Source organism: Lissotriton vulgaris, chromosome 1_1 (assembly GCF_964263255.1).
Source record: "Lissotriton vulgaris chromosome 1_1, aLisVul1.2, whole genome shotgun sequence".
Classification (NCBI taxonomy): Eukaryota; Metazoa; Chordata; class Amphibia; order Caudata; family Salamandridae; genus Lissotriton; species Lissotriton vulgaris.
In genome coordinates, this window is record NC_141685.1 from 978085848 (window position 1) to 978111003 (window position 25156).

Sequence of the window (25156 nt, forward strand, 5' to 3'; positions counted from 1 at the left end):
ACCCTGTGATCCGGGGCCTTCACTGGACAGCAACCTGGGAGGACCGACGTACTGTTCCTGACTTCTCCAAGACGCTCCATATTGGCACTCTTAAATATCTGTGAAATCTTCGGTCCGGCATCGGTATATACTATCAACTGGTCTAAGTCAGAATTATTCATCCTTAGGGGTCCGGCCCCATTGCTCCCGGCGGAATGTCCACTTGCGGTTAGGGAAGACTCTTTCAAATATTTATGTTTCTGGGTGACACCTGGATCGGATGCCTTCTTCTCTAAAAACTTAGACCCCCTAATTGAGAGATTTAGGCGGGATGTGCTTCATTGGGGTAACCTGCCTCTGGCACTCCTGGGCAAGGCAGCCCTTTTTAAAATGATGACGCTTCCCAGATTCCTTTATGTGGTAGAAAATACCCCATTTCAGGTCCTATTAAAATATTTTAAAAATCTGGCTGCAATGGTCTCTGGCCTCCTATAAAGCAATAGACCCGTGCGTATCTCAAAAGATAAACTGATTCGAAGCTGGTATGACGGCGGGATAGCCCTCCCAGATATTCAGCTATACTACTGGGCAGCCCGATCGAAAATAATTAATCAGTGTTTGCATGCACCCCAAACTAAACCGGCGTTCCAGGCAGATAGGTACGAACTGGGTGAGGCGGGATTTCTGTCTGAATTATGATAAAAGATGCTTCACTTCCCTTTTAGGGCCACCGGCGCATACAGTCAATATCTGGTACACTGCACAGACTCGTTTGAAATGTAAAGATATTATTACTCAATTGACCCCCCCTGTGGTCGGCGCGGCAACTGGGTAAACTCCGCAATAGCAGAGGATTTGGGGCGTGGGACCTGATAGGCATCTCCACAGTGGGAGACTTATGGAAGAAAGGTACGTTGTGCCTTTTGTACAGCTGCAGACCCAATACGACTTGGCGCCAGCCGAGAAATTTCGATATATGCAGATCAAACATGCCCTGGAATCGGTCTACCACCGGGGACGGAGATACCTGAGGCCACTCCTCTAGAGGACAGATTGCTTACTGAACACATGCCTCCGGATCCTACACTGAAATTGAAGCTCAAGTGGGCCGCTGATGTAGGAGACTTTGACGAGGCGGACTGGCAGACAGCTTTGTCCTCCCCACGGGAAGTGACGATACCCTCTAGACTGCGTCTGGTACAGTTAAAACTATTGCATTGTGTATATTACGCGAGGGCCACACTGCACACTATAGGACGGGCAGCACACCACTTTTGCCCAAGGGGTTGTGGGGAGGTGGGAACATTCTATCACACTATATGGCAATTCCCCAAGATCGCAGGGTACTGGATTAAAATTATGAGAACCATATCCCAGGTGGTCGAGGTGACACTTCTCCCAGAGGCTAGATGCTGTCTCCTGAATCTGTGGGAACCAAACGATCTCTCCCACCCCGCTCAGGACTGGGCGACGCTGAGTATGATAAACGCAATATACCTAGATGTTGGGGGAGCGGAGGGGATACCAACACTTAAGGATTGGTGCATAGACCTGGACACAGCAATGATGGCAGAAAGGGTGGTGTATCTGCATCGTGGTTGCCCCAGAAATGGGAGAAAGTCTGGGGGCCCTGGAACAAATATAGAGGTTATTTGTGTGAACCACCTACAGTGGAAGAGGGAAGTGAATGTGAGGAATGATGGTGGGGCGGGATGGATCTGAACGCTGTACCTATGGAGGTGTGTACCTTGCTGCTGTTTATACAGAGAGATTTACTGCCGCACAGGAATATTGGTCATTTTTTTACACCCAATGTCTGTACCCTTTCATCGCCAATTGCCCTGTATTGTTTTCAATAAAAACATTATTTAAAAAAAAGAACTAGAATGTGGGTCCTCCAGCTTATTGGTCTTTGGCTATATGCATTTTCTAATGGATACTAACCACTGATTCCTCACTTTAGAATATCCGCCAAGTGCCAGATTCGATCTGGAGATTTTTTTTGTAGCAGTGCTCCTCCATGCCGCTCCATACTGGCTCCACATTTTGCCCCGAAAATGACAGCGTGAAGCTGCATATAAGACCCACCTCTGCGCACTGACATCACTTCCTTTATTTCTGCGCTTTTCAGAAGCAGATCCGGAGCTCCTTCTCCTAATTTTTCAGGTTTACTAAGGATTACCTTGCTTTTAGCATTGTGCTAGGAAGCTATGTCCTCATCAAAAATGACAGGACTCACACTCTGCCACAACTGTAAAAAGCAGGTGGTGGTCATGGATCCTTGTGTCTTCCATAAAGCAGATCAAACGCGGAATAGCCCGTGGTGCTTTGGGTCTGTGCTCGTAGCACATATAGTGCTAAAGGTAGTAGTCGGTCCCAACCCTGGTTCTCTAGGGACAACATTTTCCTCAGAGTGGTTTTGAGGGAACGGTTGTAGCGTTCAACTAATCAGTCAGTCTGTGGGGGGTATGCAGACGTGCGTATTTGTTGGATGTTTTAGTATCTTAGTGACTTCATTCATTAGCTTGGAAACGAATGGGGTTCCTTGATCAGTTACCACCTCTTTGGGGAACCCCACTCGCGAGAATAGTTCTTGGAACTTCTCCGCTATATTCTTAGAGGTGGGTGACTTGAGAGCAAAAGCTTCTGGGAAGCGAGTCGCCTAATCTACTATTACGAGTGCATATGTGTTCCCTTTGGAGGAATGCGGCAGGGGCCCGATGATGTCCATGCCAACCCTTTCAAACGGTTGGCCAATGATCGGCATCGGTTGCAAGGGGACAGCCAGGGGCCTCTGCAGGTTCCTCCGCTGGCAAACCTCACAGGTCCTACAAAAGGCTGTCACTTCTTTATACAGGCCAGGCCAAAAGAACGATTTGAGAATGTTTTGCAGGGTTTTCTCTGCAAAGACCTGCAGTGAGGTGTGCGTGCGCATAATATAGAATCTGTTCCCGGAAGTCCTTGGGTACTAGCAGTTGTTTGGGATCTCCCTCTTTTCCCTCCCGGTACAGTAGTTCATTAACTATGATGAATCTGGGGTACGGGTCTTGGGATCTCCCTGGCTGGCATGGGCAGTCTCCCAAGCTTTATAAAGGGTGGCTTCGTTCGCCTGAGCAAAGCGGAAATTGTGATACAATGCCCATGGTTCTGCTGCTATGAGGGTGTTAGGAGTACCCGTTGTTTTCCCTCCAGATCCCTGCGTCTTAGTTTTAAACAGGGCCACAAAATCGGGGTTGTCTACCCTTAGGATCAAGTCCTCTGGAAGAGCATCTACTGCTCCAACTCTTACCACGTTAGGGCTTCTGCCTAAGGGTTGGATTGAAATCTCGGCCAAAGCATAAGGCTTTACGCCGCCATTGACACATCTGATAAAGACCTGGGAGTTGTGAATATGCTGATGAGGATGTATCAGTGACTTTTTTATAACCGACTGTCGGCAACCTGAATCTAACAATGCCCTAACCCACCTCTGGTTAACCATCACTCTTAATAAAAATGAGGGACCCATTTCGGCCGTATACATGACGGCCATAGGAGCATAGCCCACTTCCATTGGCTCTTCACTTGGTTTCCTCCTCGGGCACATTCGGGCGATGTGCCCCCACTCTCCGCAGTCTAAGCACTGGGGTCCTCTCATTACCGGATACTCTGCTCTATATGGTTTAGGTGGGCACTTCGGGACCGGTTTTCCCTTTCTTTTCCTGTTTGAGGACCGGTTGCCCTTCAGGTTTCTCAGAGTCCCAGGGGTAAGCTTTTGATTGGGCTCTGGAGTAGTTTGAGGCCATTTCAATCGCCTGAGCTGGCGTTAGCCCAGCATGCTGCTTCAACCATCTCTGGGTCCCGTAGGGTAAGGCCTCCATAAACTGTTCAAGATAAATGCAATCCATAATTTCTTCTCTAGTTTTGTTCTCTGGCTTGATCCACTTGTCAGCTGCGTTTTTCAACCGGAAAAACAATGTTTTTGGGTTTTCCCCTGGCACTCCTTTCTCTTTATGAAATCGGACTTGGTAGGCTACTGAGTCCATAACCAGGTGATCACGTATAATGATTTTTATTTGTTGTATGGGATGTTCCCGGTGGCATTCGTGACTTGATACGCGGCCTGCGCTTCACCCGATAGGAGGGGAGCCAAGAAGAACGGCCATTTTTCTTCCGGCCAACCGCAGGCCCTGGCAGCCCTCTCAAAGTTTGTCAAGAAAGCATCCGGATCGTCTCCGGTGTTTTATTTCTGGAATGACACTCCAGATGGATGCGGAACCGGAGCTCTTCTCTCTACCAGGTGTGCACTTCCGGGTTCTTGTATAGCTTTCTATAGCCCCTCCATCTGAGCAGTCCTGGCTGCCTTGAACGCCTCCCGGTCAGCCTGTGCTGATGACATCTGGCGTTCGACCGCCCATTCCAGCTGCTCTTGACCCTTTATAAGATGTTGAATCAATTGGTTCATCTCTGTTACAGAGCTGGAAGGGTCTGATCCCACTTCTGATACCAGTTGCGGCGGTTCAGACGGAGGGGCACGAATACCAGAGCGGTGTATATACGGTTTTATTTTGATAACGGTCTTTTTCTTTCTGTGGGTTAGTCTTTCTCTAGCTAGCGCTGCGGGGTCCAACGCGGCGGTTAGGGCACGGGGTCTTCGGGGTCTCGTCCTTCTCAGTCTGTCTTCTGTGCTGGCCCCTTCTTTTTCCTCGTCGCATCCCAGCGCCACATGCGGAGGAAAACAGAAGGCTCTTAGTATGGAGCTCAGGTTTCAAGTTCTCCCAGGGGAATCAGGGGAGTGAGGACACCAGTGCACGTGTTTATTTACAAAACGTAGAAGTGACTACAGGTGAAGGGGTTGAAGTGAGGACAGGAGGTAAGGGAGGGTAGGTAAGGGGAGGTAGGTTGAGCACGCTATGTACACTATTTACACTGCGTTGCCACGCCTCTGCAGCCAACCCGAAATACGGTGACGCACCTGGTTGAGCCACACTAGTCCGTGAGTGTGGCTGGGCGCTGCGCGGTGATGTTGGCCTCCAGGCGTCTCCCCTCTTTCGCTCCTCCACTACGTCCGTTCTCCTTCCAGCTCCGTTCTTCACACTCTCAACTCACTCTTCTCCGAAGTGCCGAATACACCTCTCCTTCCTCTTCCTGCTTTTTGACCAATCCCGGGAACACCGCGTCACAGGGGGGCATGTCTCTTTCCTCGAAGTCGTCCGCTCAGCACAGGAGCGCTTCACAGGGGGTTGCACCTTCTTCTTCGAGGTTGGCTCCGTGAAAGGTACACTAGTCATTGCTCATTGGTTGGCGGGTCCACCATGCTTCGGACTCAGTTTCCCAAGCGTCCTGAAGCGGTGAAAGAGAAGAGGTGGAAGGAACGTCAGTGGTCCACCAGTCCTGTAAAGTCGAATTCGTATCCTGTCCCGCCACCCTGCTACAAGGATCCATACCAACTATCGTACAGACTTCTACTCTAGCGCTATGAGCCACTCTTCAAGTGACCTCAACAGCTGCGTCCACCTCACCGGTTCCGGAGGATGATCAGGTGCAGATGCCCATGTTAGACCCTGAGCTGACGTCCGCCTGCGCTCTACCGATGCCTGCCTACAAAATTGCAACAGCATAACAGGTTCTCATGCAACCTGACTCTAACCTTATACCTCTACTGTGTCACAGCTATCAGCAAAAGCTCCATTGTCTTTCTGGCTTTGACCATGATCTGCCAAAGTAGGATGCAACCCCAGTTGTGGATGGTGGAAGGTATGACTTGCTCCCCTTCATTACACGGATGATGCCTTGTACAATGATTTACAGAATGTCAGCGTGCTCAGCACCTCTCCTGAGACAGAGCTTGTCTCGCCACAGGCACCACCAACTGACAAGAGTGCCTCATTCGGAGGGGTGATTTGGAGGACATCCAAGGTAGTAAAGTTACAGCTGCTCTCCGTTGAGACTAAAACAAATGTTTTGCCAAAGATTCTGCAGGTGATGCCAACAGCATCTGAGCGCTTTCATCCGTTTAATTATGCCTTCCTGGATATTCTGATTGATACATTGTTGAAACCAAGTTCTTTCCCACCTGGGAACAGGCTGGTGGACAGACATCATAGACTGGGAGCTGTTGGCCTAGAATTTCTCAACCATGCACCCCGCTCTAGAGAGCCTTTTTGTGTAGGCCTCAATGAGTAAAGTGGGTTCCAATTCTTCAGATAAGGATTAGAAAAGATTGGCGTCATTGGCAAACATTTGTTTTCTTCAGCTTGTCTGTCGTTGTGGTGCTTAAATACAGTCGGTCTGTGTGGCCATTAACCCATGCCCATGCCCTTTCATCTGGCCTCATTTGCCCAGATGATACACGATGGAGCCAAGTATGTTGTCTGCGATGGTTTGGGTATCTCAGATTGCCTTGGCAGGGCAGTTGGTACCAGTGGGGTCCTTCAGCAACATGCCCTAGATGATGTCCACTGAGATTTCCAGCAATATGCAAGCTAAACCTGCCTGATGGACCTGCTGTTTCATGGACCGCCTTTTTAGTGAGAAGTTGGACTCTGCTTTGGAACGCTTTAACCCCTTCGCTGCTCATGACGAGCTCAGCTCGTCATGCAGTACACTGGTCATGTGCTTATGATAAGCTGAGCTCGTCATGAACAATGGGGATCCTGCATATGCCGCACAGGAGGGGAACACCACTAGCAGCCAAGGTGTTAAAGACAGTAGAATGAAGGCACATCAGTGGGGCTGTTGAGACCTGCCAAATAATTCCCAAAGCTCTTTCAAAAATGTAGAGGCTACACCAAAGTGCTGGCATATAGATAGAGGCAGCCACCCCAACCAGTGATGCAACAGATAGCCTAGTCCTTTCGGCCGTGGATGTGGGCCTGGCAGGCAAGGTGCAGGACAGCAGGAGCACCAGTCTTCCACAGATTCTTACCCTGCTACAACAGTCATCAACCCTCTTTAGTTTTCCTTCAGTGGTGCATGCCCACACAGTGGGAAGTGGGATCCATCTCTTCCTTCCGAGTTGACAATCTATCATATCTGACAGATGGGTCTTGCAAATTATTTAAAAAAAGGTTTTGCACCCTATCTTTTCTTTCCTTCCCAACCAATATCCCTCCGCTGTTTTTCCATACCTCTGTGACTGGCTGCCGAAGGCAGGCTCACCGTAGTCAGTCATGGACCACCTCTGGAGGATGGCGAATATTTGACATTGTTGGGTTTTACCATAAATGTGCCTAAGTCCGATCATATTCTCTTTGAGGGGCTTCCACTCACTGGAACAGTCCTGGGTACAGTGGAGTTCAGGGTTTTCCCCCCTTCAGCAAATAGTCGAGGGCATTTCAGCTATAATCCCGATGTTTCTGGCTCATTCCTGGATCCAGGAGAGGGTGGCTCAGAGGCCTTGGCTTCCTTACCTTGTTCATATCCTTGTCAGCCACAGCAAGAGGCAAGTGCTTGCCCCACAGTGAAACTCGGGAGGCCCAATGGACTCAGGGCATGGCTACCTTTCCGACACCATTATAATCTCAGGGGAAAGCCACTCAAGATCTGCAGTGGTGGTTCAGTAACCACAGCTTGTCCCTCTGCAGGTCACTCTACCCTCCCAAAGGAGTCGAACAGTGGTGATAAACATATCACTGATGTGTTAGAGGAGGGGACAGAGAGAGTCACCTAGGGGAGGTGGAAATCTGAGGACTCTGGCCCCCAGTGGACTGCTAGCTCCACATCAGTCTCAGCGACCTATGACCCTGCTCGCAGGCAGGTCGCTCCCCACGCTGCTGCACGGCTTTGCCTGCATTGTTTTTGCCTAATCTTGTATTTTTCCCCTGTGCCTAACTTACTTTCTTGCCGAGACTTCTTTTTATTCCCCTGTGCCTGTACTTGCTTTCTTGCCCAGACTTGTTTTTATTACCCTGTGCCCTACTTGCTCTCTTGCCCAGACTTGTTTTTATTCCTCTGTGCCTGTACTTGTTTTCTTGCCTAAACTTGTTTTTCCTTCCTGTGCCCAGTTCTCCTGCAGCCCCCGCCCGTTTTTCCCGCCGCTGCGTCCCCGCCCACCTGCAATCCCATTCGCCGCCCCACCTCTCAGTTGCTCCTCCCTCCCACATCCCCTCATATGGAAGCCGCTACGTGGCCGTGATAAGCGGGGGCGCTGCTGGCGCACCTAAGGCAAGCCCTTCTGTGCCTGGACCGGCGCTAGCGCCAGAACCCCTGGCCCCCGCGCCCCCCACCACACCCGACCCAGACTCAGCTACGACACCGACTCCCTCCGCACTCAACACCGGCCGAGACCAACGCTGCAACCAGGCTGGCCCGAAACACACCCATTGACCCTTCTCCTGCCGCAGCTGCAGATTCACCTGCGACAGAACCATCAAACCACCAAGAACCAGACGCAACCACCTCCGCTGCATACTCCTCAACACCCGTTCCGCACGCAAACACGCCATCGAGCTCTGGGACCTGCTCGACACCACAGGCCCGGACGTAGCCTTCCTGACTGTGACTGAGACGTGGTGGAACGACTCCTCTGCACCAGACATCGCCGTAGCCATCCCAGACGGATACAAGATCACCCGCAGGGACCGCGCCAACGGCATCGGAGGAGGAATAGCCATCGTCCACAAGTCCACCCTCAAGGTCACCACCCACGCAGACGACTCCCTCAACACCGCGGAACACCTGCACTTCCGGATCCACACCGACCCCAACACCACCCTCAGAGGAACTCTCATCTCCATCGCCGACCTCGCCAGCACCCACGCACTCGCCTCCACGGACTACATCCTCCTCAGGGACCTGAACTTCCACCTCGAGAACAACAACGACAACTCCTCCACGCTGATCGACAACCTCGCCAACCTCGGCCTCAGACAACTAGTCACCGCGCCCACACACGCCGCCGGCCACATGCTGGACGCCATCTTCTCCACAATCACCCACGTCACCTTCGACCACACAACCGAACCCCACTTGACCGACCACCGCTGCATTCACTTCACCTTCAAAAAACCAACCTCGCACCTAACAGCTGTCTCGCCGCTGCTAGAGCAAAGTCACCGAAGATCAGCTGATCACCACCCTCTCCAAGAACCCACCCCACCAACCCAGACGCCGCAGCTCGCAACCTCAGACAGTGGATCAGCGACTGTGCCAACACCCTCGCCCCACTGAAGAAACCCTCCGACAACCACGCCAGCAAGAGAGCCACCTGGTTCACCGACTAGCTCCTGGCATCCAAGCGCGCACGCCGGAAACTGGAGAAGAAATGGCTCCACGAACGCACCGCAGCCCTCAAGCACGCCACCTGCAGACACCACCACCACCTCATCAGATCAGCCAAGAGATCCTCCTTCAAAGACCGCCTGGATAACAACGCACACGACAGCAAAGAGCTCTTCCGCATTGTAAAAGAACTCTCCAACCCCAACGCCAGCCCTAACGACATCCCGCCCTCGCAGGAACTGTGCGACTCACTGGCCATCTTCTTCCACTGCAAGATCGCCGACATCCACGAAAGCTACAACACCACGACCGACCCGACCACGCCAACTACACCCCTCCCCCGAACACCAACAGCACCAACCGCCTGACCTCCTGGTCCAACGTCAGCGACGTCGAGACACGCAAGGTCATGAACTCCATCCACTCAGGATCACCGACAGATCCGTGCCCACACCACATATTTAACAAGGCAGACGTAGCCATCGCACCCCAACTACGGAATATCATTAACATCTCCTTCGAAACAGCGACATTCCCGGAAAGCTGGAAGCACATCGAAATCAACGCCCTCCTCAAAAAGCCCAAGGCGTACCTCAAGGTCCTCAAGAACTTCCGGCCCATCTCCCTGCTCCCGTTCCCGGCAAAGGTCATAGAGAAAATCGTCAACATTCAACTGAACCCCCTCCTCGAAGACAACAACATCCTGGACCCGTCCCAATCCGGTTTCAGACGAAACCACAGAACCGAGACAGCCCTCATCGCCGACACAGACGACATCAGGCGCCAATTAGACAACGGCGAGACTTCTGCCCTCATCCTCCTGGACCTCTCGGCCCCTTCGACACGGTCTGCCATCGCACTCTAAAAAGACGCCTCCAAGAAGCAGGTATCCAAGAGAAGGCCCTCGACTGGACCACATCCTTCCTCTGTCACAGATCCCAGAGCGTCCGCCTCCCACTTTTCCCATCCGAAGCCACCAACATCATCTGCGGCGTCCCCCATGGCTCCTCCCTCAGCCCGACGCTGTTCAACATCTACATGGCCCCCCTCGCACAAGTGGCCCGCCACCACAACCTCAACATCAACATCATCTCCTACGCTGACGACACTCAGCTCATCCTCTACCTCACCAAGGACCCACGCACCGCCAAAACCAACATCCACAACGGAATGAAGGCCATCGCCGACTGGATGAGGAGCAGCCATCTGAAACTGAACTTGGACAAGACGGAGGTCCTCATCCTCAGACCCAAGCCCTCAGCCTGGGAAGATTCCTGCTGGCCAACCACTCTGGGGACAGCACCGACACCCACCGACCACGCACGCAATCTTGGATTCATCCTCGACTCCTCCCTCTCCATGTCCAAACAGGTCAAAGCCGTCTCCTCCTCCTGCTACAACACCCTCCGCATGCTCCGCAGGATCTACAAGTGGATCCCGACCGAAACAAGAAGAATGGTGACACAGGCCCTAGTCAGCAGCAGGCTGGACTATGGCAACGCACTCTACGCCGGAATCCCAGCCAAACACCTAGACGACTACAGCGCATCCAAAATGCCTCCGCCCGACTGATCATAAACGTCCCCGCCACAGCCACATCACCCCCCACCTGAGAAACCTACACTGGCTCCCCATCGACAAGAGGATCACCTTCAAACTCCTCACCCACGCACACAAAGCACCCCACAACGCCGGACCAGCCTACCTGAACAGCAGACTCCGCTTCCACACCCCTCGCCGCCAGCTCCTCTCCGCTAGCCTCGCCCTCGCCGCCGTCCCCTCTCCGCTAGCCTCGCCGCCGTCCCCCGCATCCGACGAACAACCTCAGGCGGCAGATCCTTCTCCTACCTCGTCGCCAAGACCTGGAACACCCTTCCTACCCACCTACGGCAGACCGAAGACCTACTCGCCTTCAGAAGACTCCTCAAAACCTGGCTCTTCGAACAGTAGCGAAGCTTCCCCCTCCCTCAGCGCCTTGAGACCCTCACGGATAAATAGCGCGCTCTACAAATAGATTTATTGATTGAGAGATGTGAGCCATTCGTCTGGCCCTGAAGGCCTTTCTGCTATCTAACAAGTTTTCATGGACCGCTGACATGTGATACTGCAACAAGCAGGGCTGACTATGGACTTGGGTCCTGAGCCAGAAGGTTATTTGCCTGCCAAGGTGACTAAGGTTCCAGGGCATCTTTCTGGTGGCCAATCAACAAGCAGGGGCCCTGAACACCAGAGCAGGTGAACTGAGCAGGCGTTGTCTCCTAGATCACAATTGGAACTTCCATCGCAAGGTCATGCAGGGCATCTTCCTCCAGTCTGAGCAACCGTAGCTAGATCTTTTTGCCACTGTTGAGAACACACAGTGTCAGTTTTGCAAGTGGGAGTTTCCACAAGAGGAGACACATGTACGCCCTTAGCCACTTCCACTCTTGCCCAGAGCTCTAAAATCAAGAACGACCGGGACTAAGTTATCCTTGTAACCTGGATTGGGCCAGGAGCATGTGGTACCCAGCACTCGAACGTGAGCATCTGTCTCCTGATCAGGCTTTTAAAAATTTTTTATTATGTACTGACATTTCAGGAGGTCGTCCGGTCTCAGCAAGAGGGTCCATCACCTGAATCTATGCAACTTGGACATCCATGCGTGGAGACTCATTGATAGCAATTGACTGCATTTGATTTGCCGACTAAGGTGGTGTATGTCATTCTCGAGGCTCCAGTGAATCAATTCTTTGCATAGGGCTTGGACACATTTGAGAACTGCTGCTTTGCCCGGAGTAGAGACCTTTCAGGCAAAGCTGTCAGATGTCCTTTATTAGGTCGAGCCTGGGCAGCGCATGCGCAGCTCGGCGAGGCATGCGGTCTTCGGGTATGGACTTGAATCTCTGCCCATGTTTTCAAATTGCTCCTGTTACTGTCCTTTATAAATGTTTCCTTTTGATTCATTAATAATTGAGAGGAGTATTTTAATGTTTTTAATTCTATATATTGCTCTGCACTGTGCACTTTTATGGTTTATGGGAAGTCTAAATAAAGTTGTTTTGATGATTCATCAATAAGCTTAGTAGTCTCTCCTTAGCACCGCCTTGTATCTGCATATTTAACCTCCCTTTTTACTTGTGTTGTTACACGGTCTGTTTTATCTACAGCCTGTGAGCACTGTTTTCTTTGTCTTTATTCTAGCTGCTGTTGCCAGCATGACAGGCTCTCCCAAACCCACCCTGTTTCCCTGACAGCACAGCACCTGATTATGGACGCTGCACTTTGTTTGAAAATTACTCCCTGCACAGCATTTCTGCATGCGCTATGCTGCTTAACAAATGCTTTTTTTGTGTAGAAGCGTCCCATACCGCATATTCACTTTAATGGAGGCAGCTCAACTTCCTTTAGATGAGCTGCGTCTAAAGAAAGTGACGTGGCCGACATTAAAGTTAAAGCGTGGAATGGGGTGCTTATACATAAAAAATAATTTTGTTTGTCAATTTAACAAACAAATGCCTTTTTTGTAAAAGCGCCCCATATCAAGCTTTAACTTTAATGGCGCATGGGATGCTTTTACAAACAAACATTTGCAATGTAATTGGTCTTGCATTTGCAAGAGTTTAATCTATTGGCATTGAAAATTACAATGCCTTTTATTTATGTTTTAAAAACTAACACACCACCACCAAGCAGCTCATGGAAGCACTGCTACAAAAAATCTATGGACCCAATCTGGCACCTGGGAGATATTCAAAGTTGAGGAGTCTGCAGTTGGAGTATCTACCAGAAAGAGAGTTTGCCAAAGGAAAGTACCTTGTTCTTTTCTCAAAGTGCTGGAACATGGAGATCAGAAGTGCATTTTGTTCTAGAACCCTGTGATTCTCTCATAATGAATCAGGATTCTTGTATATCCCTACTGCAGTCAATTATTAGGGCTCTGAGGGTGTCTGTGAACTAGATTGAATTCCCGCTAAGTCAGGATTAGGACATTTATTGTATTTTTAGTCCTATTACTGGAAAAGTCACTGTAGGTGTAGCATAACTCTAGTGTTTCATACTAGGCTTGGGGAACTTTGTCAGAGTTGCCTGCACACACATTGCCATCAAATGAGAATGCAGTTGCTAATGGATTAAATTTATTGACAGAGCTGGGTGTAGTCACAAAGCTCAAATAATATGAGTATTACAGATATAGGTGAAACTTCAGCAGATGGAATAGTGGGAAGCTTATCTCAGCTTCTAGGGTGTCTGGTGACAGTACTAACTTGGCTTTACCAATCCTGTTGATGTGTGTGCTTCTGAAGCACGGCAGTGTATTTTTAATAGCCACAGATTGCTTTTCTTCTCTCCCTGTAGTACTCCACTCACTTGCACCTTGCAGAAGATTGCATGAAGCACTTCAAGGGGACTGTTGAGAAGCTGTGTGGGGTGGAGCAGGTACGTTTACACTTAAAACCAAGGTAACTGATAACACTAGGAATATATCTATTGCTATGAGAGAATGCAGTAACAGTTGGCAGCTCGGTCTCCTGGGGTTATATTGATTTCATCCTTTAATGCCATTAGCCGTTGTCCAACGACAACCCCTGCACAATGTATCGGGTTTGATTGAGGATATGCAGTCCAAGATTGAGAATGTATACAATGCTGTTTTAGCTAAAGCTGGTTGCCATTTGTTTGTAAGCATTCCTTGCAAATGCATGCAAATATGCTGCTAATAAATTGTTTTCACCCACTCTCTGCCCAATCTTCCGTAGCCAGTCCAGGTTGCTATTCAGTTATGAATCTGTAAATTAACATATTAATTTGGTCTTATTTGTGGTTGTTCATCTTCCTGAGTTTTGCCGCTTTTCTCGTACATTGTTTTCTGTGACTTTATACCTGTTGAAAAAATACTTCTCCCAGTGAAAGAGATTCCACAACCTGTTTCAAAATGGCATTGTAACTTTAAAAACTTTGTCTATCAAAATTAGTGCAATTTAAAATTCTAGTACTTGCCAGAGCACAGTCCCAACATGCCATGCTCCTCGAGATACTTCTCAGTTCATTTCTGTATGTCTTATGAAGACCTGGTGCTGTATTATAGAAAGTGCCCCGGGGCGCAACGGGCATGTGCGTTCCTGGGGCTCTTTAGTATTACAGAAGGGACAGCAGACACTTTTACAGTCCCTTCTGTAATACAGATAGCGCTGGCACACATGTAGCGCCAGTGCTATCTCAAGAGGGAATCCCCCATTTGCTTGGGGATGAAGCCCCAACCAAACAATGGAATCTCTCTACTTCTGTGCCTTATTATGGACCCAGCCGCAAAGGCAAAGAATCAGGAGGCACACTGAAGGTGCATCACGAAAAGGTAGCACTCTGTCCGTGCACCTCCTGATTGCAGCCCTCTGGCAGGGGTCCAGGGAATCCTGTGGACCCCGCAGACATCGCCTTGGAGGTGGGTGCAGTCAGTCACTGCACCCGCCTGCAAGGGGCTCTCTCTCCCCTCTTAAAAGTGCAGGCTGGTTGCCACCTGCACAGTGAAACATGAAGGGACTTGGAAACAGGAGTTGGCAGCTGCCCTGACAGCCACTCATTCAACATAATAGGGCGCACGTTCCCTTTTTGTGCTTGACAACTTGTTTCAATGTGCACCGTGGAGCAAGCAGGGAAAGTGTGCCCTATATGTAATAGGTCCCCTGTAGTCACTTTCTCCTGACTTTGACAGTTTTTTGATTATCCAAGGTATTTATTTTCCTGATGTCAGAATGTTTGTCTTTACCTACTTTATTCTTCTTCATTATGCTTGCCATCCACATCCTATTTTTTTCTCCAAATTCCTGATTACATGAAAGACAAATGTCATCATTTACACAAAATCATCACCTGGACCATACTAGTTTCTTGTGTGGGGCGGATGTGTGAGTGACAGTCTCTGAGACACATCTATTACATCCATGTTTCTCCCAGTCATGACCAGCATTGGGAACACATACACATTGTTGGTCTGCACTCTGATCTAAGTACTTGCCACTCTCTAAGTCTTCCTTCTTATTCCCAGTGGTCTACCTGTCACCAACACCACTAATTGTAGTTTGTGAGTGTCTCTTGGTTACCGTTTAAAGTTGGATGGATGGCATTAACCAGTAAGTGATTTCCCCACAGGACCTGGCTATGGGGATGGACTCTGAAGGTGAGAAGATTAAGGATCCCATGAAGATTATTGTCCCCATCCTTTTGGATGTGAAAGTGAAGCCGTACGACAAGATCCGCATAATTCTGCTCTACATCTTCTTAAAGAACGGTACTGATTCATCTCACTGTTACACAGCCATGGACAAAACGAACATAAGGGGGCACAGTGGACAATGGTATGCCTCACCGAGCCATGGGGCAGAGAGATTAGCATGGCAGAGGGAGCAAAGAAGTGCAATGGAATGCCAATGATTCTCACAGGAAGACAGGATTATTTATATTGGGCAAAGGTGTAGAGGCAGAGCAGCCAGTGAAATGCCTCACCTACAGTAGAGCAGATAGTGAAACAGATGAGCCGTTGTAGAAGGGGTATATGGCTAATATGCTTTCAAACATCTCTGCTAATTAAATCCCAGTTAGTACCATACGTGGGAGAACATACACTGACAGCTGCATATGTGTAAGAGAATAAAAACTTACACCAATCAGAAGAAAGAAGTACGGACACGAGGGAGGAGTTCCCATGAAAATCCTGAAGAGAAGGATCGCACTCCCCTGTAGGACACCATGTGAGATGGGTGTCATGGAATCTGGCAACAGAACTCTAAAGAGAAAGATGGGGGAAAGGGAGTCCAACAGGCCATATAGCCAATCCAGTCTTAATTTCTGGCTGGTGTCCCAGCTTCATAGCTGTGTAGCCCACTGCCACTTCCTTTATCCTTCTAACACTCATCCCTGTCCAGCAGGAGATGACCAGAGGAAAGACAGCAGCAAACCACAAAAAATGGACTTGGAGGTATTGAGGGTTGGGTAGGGGGGTTGATGGATGGAGGGAGGGAGACACTAAGGCTGCAATGGAAGCAGTGTAGGCAGTGAAATGTTTCGCTTACTAAACAGGGGTGCACAGCAATAGATATTCTAGAAGGCACATATAAACTTGTAAACCACAGTGAAGCAGATGAGAAACGGATCATTCCCCATAGTGGAAGGAGGACTGTGAAACATTTGTTTAGTTGCGGGAACAGAAAAGCTGTAAATCAAATCTTGCATCACGTTGTGAGATGAGGATTCAGAGATTCATATATTCTAACCACTGGTGCATAGTGCCATTTTGCGACAGCCACCATATAGGTTTTCAGGATCATAACTGCCCGTTCACTTTTGCAACACTAAGAATTTGCAATGTGACAGTAGATTAATTTGCATGAAGCAACCGAAGGGATGAGGTTGTTATTGTCCTATATGTTGGCACTTGTTTCAATGGCTGCTGGTTTGCATAAAATAGATTTTGACCTGTTAAGGTACCAGTATCCCAGCATGATTTTGGTGTTGGAGTTGTCCCACCAGCACTATGATTTATATGTGGCTTCAGCCTGTACAATCCCTATATGACTCACTTTTAGGACTATCTGTGAATACGAAAATGTGTCTGGGGCGCCCTGCTTCATTCTCTGACTTCAGGTTATCTCTTTGTGTCATGCTTCTTTGCTGTCCCTTCAGGTGGATAATATCTGCTCAGCTGTGAATTTATTGTTACCATAACTCTTCTGGCATTCTGTTACATCTTAGTTTTGGTACTTTTTCCCTTTCTACTTATGGCATATATCACGCATCTCCTTTTTTGCATATATTGGTGCAACCATGACAAAGTGACTTCAAAGTGCAGCGATCTATGAAAATTGCATTCAGGGTAAATTGCAAGCCGACATTGTTTTCCTTGTTAATTTTTGAAAGGATTTAAAAGCTGGGAGTATTGGGCCTAAGATGTTTAGAAACTAACAAGTGCACGTTTTATGAGACATTATTGGGAACAAATGCTGATGCAAAAACATCCAGGTTTGCAACATGTGCTACTGTAGATCCCATACTGTGGAGACACATGCATCTAGTGTTGTTTTTTTCGCCAATGGTTTTGGACCATCTCACTACACACACCTAGTAATCTAGGAAATCAACACTGAGGCACCAGGAAAATATTTGCTACATGTGATGCAACTGTTGGCTGCTTCAGCAGCATCGTGTGATTGTCCATGGCTTTGGAGCCGAGTCCAATCAACAAAATGCACTGGGCCAGATCATAAGAGAATGACTCGTGTGGAGCAAGGGTATGGAGTAAACAACATAGAAATTTCTCCCCAACTGTAGTGGTACGTTCCTGTGGCTGAACCAGCTTCAGGTCAGTAACTTCTGACTCCTCAGGGACAACAGTGAGTCAGCTTTTCTCGCTTGTAAAGCTTTTTAGTGCTAGAAGACCACACAGCACTGAAGGGGTAGACGATAGGCACATTATAGGATGCAGTGTGCAGGCTCTCCTAAGCCAATGTCCAGGTAACTTACTAATTGTAGTATGGGTTCCATGGGGAGCAAAATAGATGTCCTCTATCAACCCTGTTTTCCTAGATCTTTTTTTCTCCAGGGTTTTCAATTAAACCCATTCTGAGGACAAGGACCACACCTAGACTTTCACATGCACCACACACTCTGGATTTTCCCTCTAGAGTTCGACTTCGAAATTAACCTCAGCTCCAGGACAATTAACTACCCTGAGTGCCAATCTTTCTTTCTAGGAATGCCTCCATAGAGGCCTCTTCAGTCTATGCCAGCAACAGCCCCATAAGGCCTCCTCAACACTGGAAATTCTTTGAACCCCAGAGGTTGAAACTAGACGCCAAGGCATCCAACCAGAGAGTGTACACAGCCACCTCAGAATCAAGATCAACTTCAAAGGTGACCTCGAAGCCAGTCTTGGGTTTTACCCTGAGCAAATCCCCTACAGGAAAGAGGCAAGCAACCTGATGTACGGCAGAGGAGACACTTTAATAGCTGTTCTCCTGCTACAACCGGGCACATCCACTTCAAACTGATCATCCGAAGGCAAGAAAGTGCTACTCCACATCCGAAGAGACAGTTTCTGAAGAGCTGAGGACTTATCCCATTCCAAAAAAGAAGCATAGAGAGCCCACATCACCATCCCCTTCGTGGTCTCCAAACCTAATAGCCTGTACATACAGGGTGAGTCCTACACCCTACTATAGACCTGCCAGACCCATTTCTGTACCCAATTGCAACAGATGATGAGACTAACCTTAGCAGGATGATTGGTGAGCCCTTAAGAAGATTCTTTTTTGGTGCTGTAGTAATCTGGGGTTTTGTTGCCACAGCCCCCCAACACACACTTTTTGGTCAATTGATTCCCAAATGTCCAGGCCTCTTGCACCTCTGTAAGTCCCTAGTAAGTGGTGCCCCACTGATTCCAGTGGTGGATTTATCAATGCATGCACCCAGAGGGTACCTTAGAGGTACCCCCTCAAGACCTTCCTGCCTCTAGTGTATTGGCTGACTGGTCCTGTCCAGCCTGCCACCACAGATGTGTTTCTGATCCCCTAAAGGTGAGAGCTCCCGCTTTCTGAGATCTGAAACAATTCCTGCTCTGGCAGGAGGTGTTATCAGCTTCCCAAAGCAGGATGACTAGTAAATCAGCATATTCAGGAAGGAGGCTTTTAAAGGCCTCCACCGCCTTTGATATCCAACTCTGGCTACCTCCGGATGGGTTATGCCACGCCCCATTATGCACCCGAACTGACGGGAATAGTATCTAGTCAGAAGGCGTATTCACCCTCAGGCTAGTACCACCCCTAAGGTGGGCTACCTGAAGTGAACACAACTAGGAAAATTCCACTATCTTGGCTTTTGGTGGAATTAGGTCCTCATGGTCCGGTGTAGTCATCCTAAAGGTAGGATGCCCATTGGCTACTGCCTGACACTCCCTGTAATGCCCCTAAATATAGTATTTAGGTGGCGCCCCTGATGCCAGGGCTTCAGATTCAACGGACACAGAGAAGGAGTGGACGGAGAAGATTGCTGACCCGAGAACAGAGGAGCACTGACTAACTATTGCCAACCCTGCCATTCTGCCGCTACACACGCCCCTCATGGATAAATCGACTCATCCTGCCGCTGTGCAGACTCCAAGAAATCCAGAGGGCTGCCAGTGCTTCGCAAATCACCAGAGAACTCCCTTGGAGTAGAGGAGCGACCACCCACCAGCCACAGGCACCAAAGAAGCAAGGTCTAGTTCACCATCTGTACCGCTTGCTGGGACTACCAACGCTGTAGTCACCTAGGAAGACGTAGCCTTACTCCCACAGGTCAGATCCATCCTCCCTCCAATTGTGGGGACTTCTGGCATGACTGGTGCCGCACAGTACCAATACCTTGTGTACCAGAGCCCTTGCAGCAACCAAGGGTTGTTGTGTCCAGTATGGACACTAACGCTGAGAAAAACCGACTGGCACGGTGAGGGACTGAAGGGACAGTGAAACCCACACCAAGAGCGGCCCAGCCGACCTGCTTTACTCTTTCAGCAGAACCAAAGACAAGAGTGAACCTCTGACCGGTACCACTGCACAGCACCTCTTCAACCGCTCCCCACAGCCCTAGCCTGAGGCAGGTGACTGTGCCAACAGTGTTCCGAGACCCTCAAAGCGAAGTCAATCAATCAGGGGTTTATAAAACGCGCTACTCCCGTGAGGGTCTCAAGGCGCTGGGCGTTGGTGGGGGGGGCAGGGGGGTCAGGGGGGGGGAGGGGGGGGGGGGTGCTCCGGATAAGTCAAAGAGCCAGTTCTTGAGGTCTTGGTGCTGTGGTTGCTGCGGAATCCAGACTGAGAGGTGTCTAGGGTAGAGTTCTCGTCGATGAAGGTGGTCAGCTGAGTGTTCATGAGTCTCTCTCTGACTTTGACTGCGAAAGGGAGGAGGGAGATGGGCCTGTAATTTTTCAGGTCCGTAGGGTCGGCCGTGGGCTTCTTGAGGAGGGGTTTAACCTCCGCCTTTGGGTTTGCCTAGACTGGACTTCCAGTCGCCACATGCTGGTCCCGTCAACCACGAGTCTCTCCTGCAGCACGGACCCGATGCCTAAAGATACTCTACACCCAAGTCCTACAGCCCAAGGAGCAGTGGACCAACTGTGTCCCTACATGCCCCACCATCGCAAGGACTGAGCTCCCTTTTGGGTTCACCCAGACTGGCCCTCCAGTCTGATTTTGCAGCATTTTTTTGACCTTGACCATTCCCCATTGAAGTGAACAGGGCATCTGACGCTGAAATACACCTCTGCAACTGGCCGCCGCAGTTCCACCCAAGGTGACCTGTTGGTATTGCCTTGGACCCTGCTCCATACTCGCCTTAAGTCCAGGTGAAGGGTCCCTTAAATTGCTGATTAGTGCCTGAATACAATATATGTTTTCCCTCATAGGATAACAATACCACTCCAGAAATTGCAGTAAGTGTGACTTTTGAAACCTGTTCAAATTTATAACTCGAAAAGTGCTTGCCTGATTCCAATCTTAAGTTCATATAAAAATCAGTGTGTTTTTTTTATAGATTGGTGTCATATTTCATTATTGAGTGTGTCTCGCCTACTGCCTTTGTGTGTGCAATAAATGCTTAGTACTACCCTCTGATTAGCCTAGCTGCTTGCCCACACTACCACAAGCGAAACCTTTAGGTTATCATTTGTGCCTCTGTAAACAAATGATTGTGTTCCTGGACTCTTTACACAGTGTGCCTCATTTTGGTCCACTATATAAAAAGCCAGCTTCCTACAGGTGTCATCTGTGGTCAAGCCATTACCACCTGATGCCCATACCAAGAAGCTATCCAGAGTGTTGCAGACCACCACTGTAGGTTGATTCCATGTAGGAAATATTTAAACATGATACAGATACAGCAAAGACCATGGATGCCCTTCAAAATCAAAGTTGAGAATGGCAATTCTCAGATTAACATGACAAGAGAATCTGAATTTCATTTCAGACACAGAGGCTAACATTATGTATAATCGCCTTTATTATGCTACTACTCATCAGTCCCTTTAAAGGACACTATTACAACAATAATCCAGAATTGGAACAAAAAAGAATCAACTAAATTCTCTAGCATGGAACATATGTCTCTTTTAAATGCGAAACTGTGAAGATAACACTCCTTCTACTCCATTCCGCTTATCCTCTAATCCTGGCGTTACACTTGTGCATCTGCAAACCAAAAAAATATATATTATACTAAAAAAAATGTACAACCTTAAAAGCCATACTCTTAAAACTTCACTTAAACCTAAAGTATCAAAACTTTATAAACTTATCCTTTATCACAAAACACATTTTCTATTCTTTTTGTTTTTTAATTAGAACATACAACCAAAATACTCCTAGGGAGTGTGGGGGGGGGATAATGTTAGCCTCTGTGTCTTTAATGAAATCCAGATTCTCTTGTCATGTTAATCTGAGAATCGACATTTCATTACAATGCCAGAGGCTAACATTATGCATGTTGAAAGCCCTTCAATACAACATCCGACATCTACTCGATTGGTCTAAAGTAGTGACTTGCAAAAGTTCCCACGTTAGACCAGTCTGTCACCTTCAAAATCCTTTCCAAACTTACACCAGACCAACAATCCTTACTCTCCATTGCACCTCTAATCGAATGAGCTTTAAACCTCCCCACATCCACTCCAGCTTCCTTCATAGCAAATTTTACCCATCTCGAAATTGTAGCCATTCTTATCGCATCAAAAGGTTTTGACAAATGAAATCAATAACTGATTTACACCATGACCTCTTTTCTCCTGCATTGTGTACTCCTACTCTTTTAAACACACAACCACACAAAGATTCTTACATTCTTTGAACTTAGGATAAAAAATCGAACTTGTCATTGTCTTGGTTCTCTTTCTTATCTCAAAGAAAACTCCATCAGGACCAAACACACTATTACTTAACCTCCAGACACTTGACATCCGAAACTGTCTACATGAAATGAATCATAACAAAGTCACTAACTTCGCTGAAATAAACATATTTGACAAATACCTTCTCCTAGTACCTGGGGCCCAAGACCCCTCAAGTAACTCTGCAGCCCACTGCAAAAGTCCTCTGAACGCCTGACACCTCCCCAAAAAAAAGGTTGAATACCCTTTCTAAAACAAGAGGATGCTCCTCTCCCAACTCACTGGTCCGTAAACTTACTGTTGCCGGAATCAACAGAGGTACCTCGCAAGCCAATTCCAAGACCCCTGGAAACCACGCCTGCGAAACCCAAAGGGAGTCACTAAGGCCAACTGACATCTCTCCTTCCTCACCTTCAAAAGAACCCTCTGAATCATTGCAAAAGGATGGAAAGCATACCCCCTTACCACTGTCCAACTCTTCTGATCAGGCAACCAACTGTAATACTTCACCTTCGGACATGTCAGTTTTGTTGTAAAAAAACTCACCTCTAATGGACCTAATCTCTCTTCTATCTTTGCAAAATACATTTGATTCAGCATCCAATCGCTGTAGTCTTTCACATATCTTAAATTCTCCAAATCCGTCCAAACACCTCCTGTCTCCAACCCTCCCAAACGTGCTCCCCATCCGGAGCCACGAGCATCCGTCTTCTAAGACAAAATCCAGAACGCAACCAAAAATCGCCCTCCCATTTCATGCCTCCAAGTTGTTTAACCACCATTCCATATCCCACTTTACTTGGTCCCCATACCATAAACCTCTTCAAAGCATCTGCCTTCACCCTCTACAAGGCACGATAATGTTTTGCCAGAAACCGGTCCCCGGAAGCTTGTTTCCTTCCCAGTGAAAGAATTGGCTTGGTAGTTTGGTTTGCCCTGTTCCCATGATGCACTGGGCCAGGGACAGACTAATTTGCATATAGCCAGGTTCTGAGCTGGGATGGTGCAGTGAGCTAAAAAACGGTGTTGGATCAAGCCCTGATCTCTTGACTGGGTGAGAGTATTCTGCTTAATTCAGAAACTCTGTCTGTCAACATGTCCTCCTCGTTTTGGAACACGTCCCAGTTGTGGACAAAGAATGTGCAGATCTGCTTAGTAGAACACATCAACATACACACTATTGGGAAATCCATACACAGGTGCTGGAGTACTTCCAATGTAGAGGGGCCCAAGCAGTAGACAACGTTACCACATGCAAGAACACAAAATGACAAAGCTTCACGCACAGGTTCCACACCCACAATCCATGAGCAATGCACCATAGTTAAAGTTGTCAAGGATGTTTGCTTATGCTAAAAAATAAAAATGCTTTTCTCGGACTGTCGCCTATTCCATATGTAGTTAGGAAAATGAGACATGCACCAATGAAGTTGATCCTCACAACGCCAACATGACTGGCATATGCTCGCTACTTCTGAAAATGTTGAAACATCCCTATAAAAAGCTACCACTAGGCCCAAACCATCTCACACATGGCCAGCTGCTAGACCCCACCTCCAGAGCTCTGAATCCTGCTATTTGAAATCTGAAGTCTTAGAATTTGCTATCTATACATTCGCAAATGGTGCATGCCCATTCTTAAAGAAGCCGAAAGCAGCTACAAAGCCATGTTAAACAGCTAAATGGAAGAGATTTGTCCTCTGTAGCAATTTACATACTCAGCCTTTAAAAGCTTCAGTTCAAGACATTCTATGCTACTTGCTGCATTTACAAGAAGGCAGAAATAGCATATTTGTCCATAAGAGTACATCTAGCTGCCATGGAAGTGTATCTACAAAACAGAGAACAGCAGTCAATATTTGAAATTCCTGCCTTCGTGTAAGGACTTAAATCCCACCTCAAATGCAACTAGAACTATTCTGGGACATAACAATTGCTGATACAGTACTTATGGGGCCTTCATTTTAACCATTAAATTCTGGTCCACTTCCGTTTTTTTCATGGAAAGTGCTGTTCCTCATTGCAATCACTTCCCTCTGCAGGGTTAGTGAGCTGCAAGCCTTAAAAACATTCCTCCAAGTGCACAAAGATCGTGTTGTTCTTAGAACACGTCCTTGTATTGTCAACCGTTCTCCCCATTCCATGTCAACGAGTGTTCATTTACCTTCTTTTTCCCTCTACCAGAGTGGGTTACTCAATGGGCCTTGCCACACTTGCGATTCAATGTTAAGAGCCCTTTTGTGTTACGTTGATTGTACTAAATTCTCTAGGAAAACCAAGCCGTTCTTTGTCACTTTTGGCCAGCCTCATCTGAGGAAACCAATTTCTGAACCAGGACTTTCCAGGATGGAGAGTCATATGCATTCGTAGATGTTACACCAAAGACACGCATGCTCCACTCTGTGCCTAGGGCCATTCAGCTTGCAAAAAGGGAGCCACTATGATTTTCCAAGGCAGCTTCCTACTCACAGATATATGTAAATCTAGAACATAGTCTAATATCCATACATTCACTAAACATTTGTTTAGTGAATTTTCCACATTTTCCACAGCTGCTCATACGCAACTGCTTTAGAGAGATGGATATTGTTTTTCATTCTGTGCACAGCATGTAATCTATAGCAGCACGGGCTGCAAATTAAAAACAGTTTGCAAGTTGTAGTTCTGGAGCTTTGCATCGCCTGTACATGCAAGAACGCAATACAGTGTGTGACAATCACAATATTATTCAAACACATATACATCTACTCATAGCTTCTTATCTCTACACCTATAATCTGACCCACAGTGGAAGAATACAGTGAGGTCTAGTCTGTTGTGGTGCATTTGTGGGTTTCAGTAGTGGTATTGCAGGTCACCTCAAAAATGGAATCTCTCTGAAGAAAAATAACTTACGATGTCAGCGCCCAAACCTAGATGGCTGGCTTGTGCCCAACATATGATTTACAATATTACAAGCTGTAAACTGATAGTTACATAATGTTTTCCTTATGTGAAAACCAAGTCCTTGTTTATTCCAATTGGCTGGTACCTGAAGTTGGGATGAGATGTTGATGCTCAGAACAATGCAGTTATTCAAATGTTGTAGAAGAG

General features: G+C 47.9%; 1 protein-coding gene across 2 annotated transcripts in view; it reads left to right on the forward strand.

Moving 5' to 3' along the window:
- Positions 1-25156, forward strand: part of STXBP2 (syntaxin binding protein 2) — a 371603-nt gene that overhangs the window by 282665 nt on the left and 63782 nt on the right. For both annotated transcript variants that reach the window (XM_086960353.1, XM_086960362.1), the window contains 2 exons: positions 13516-13596; positions 15307-15445. In XM_086960353.1, coding sequence (XP_086816479.1) covers positions 13516-13596; positions 15307-15445 — 220 coding nt within the window. The remainder of the gene's footprint in view (positions 1-13515; positions 13597-15306; positions 15446-25156) is intronic.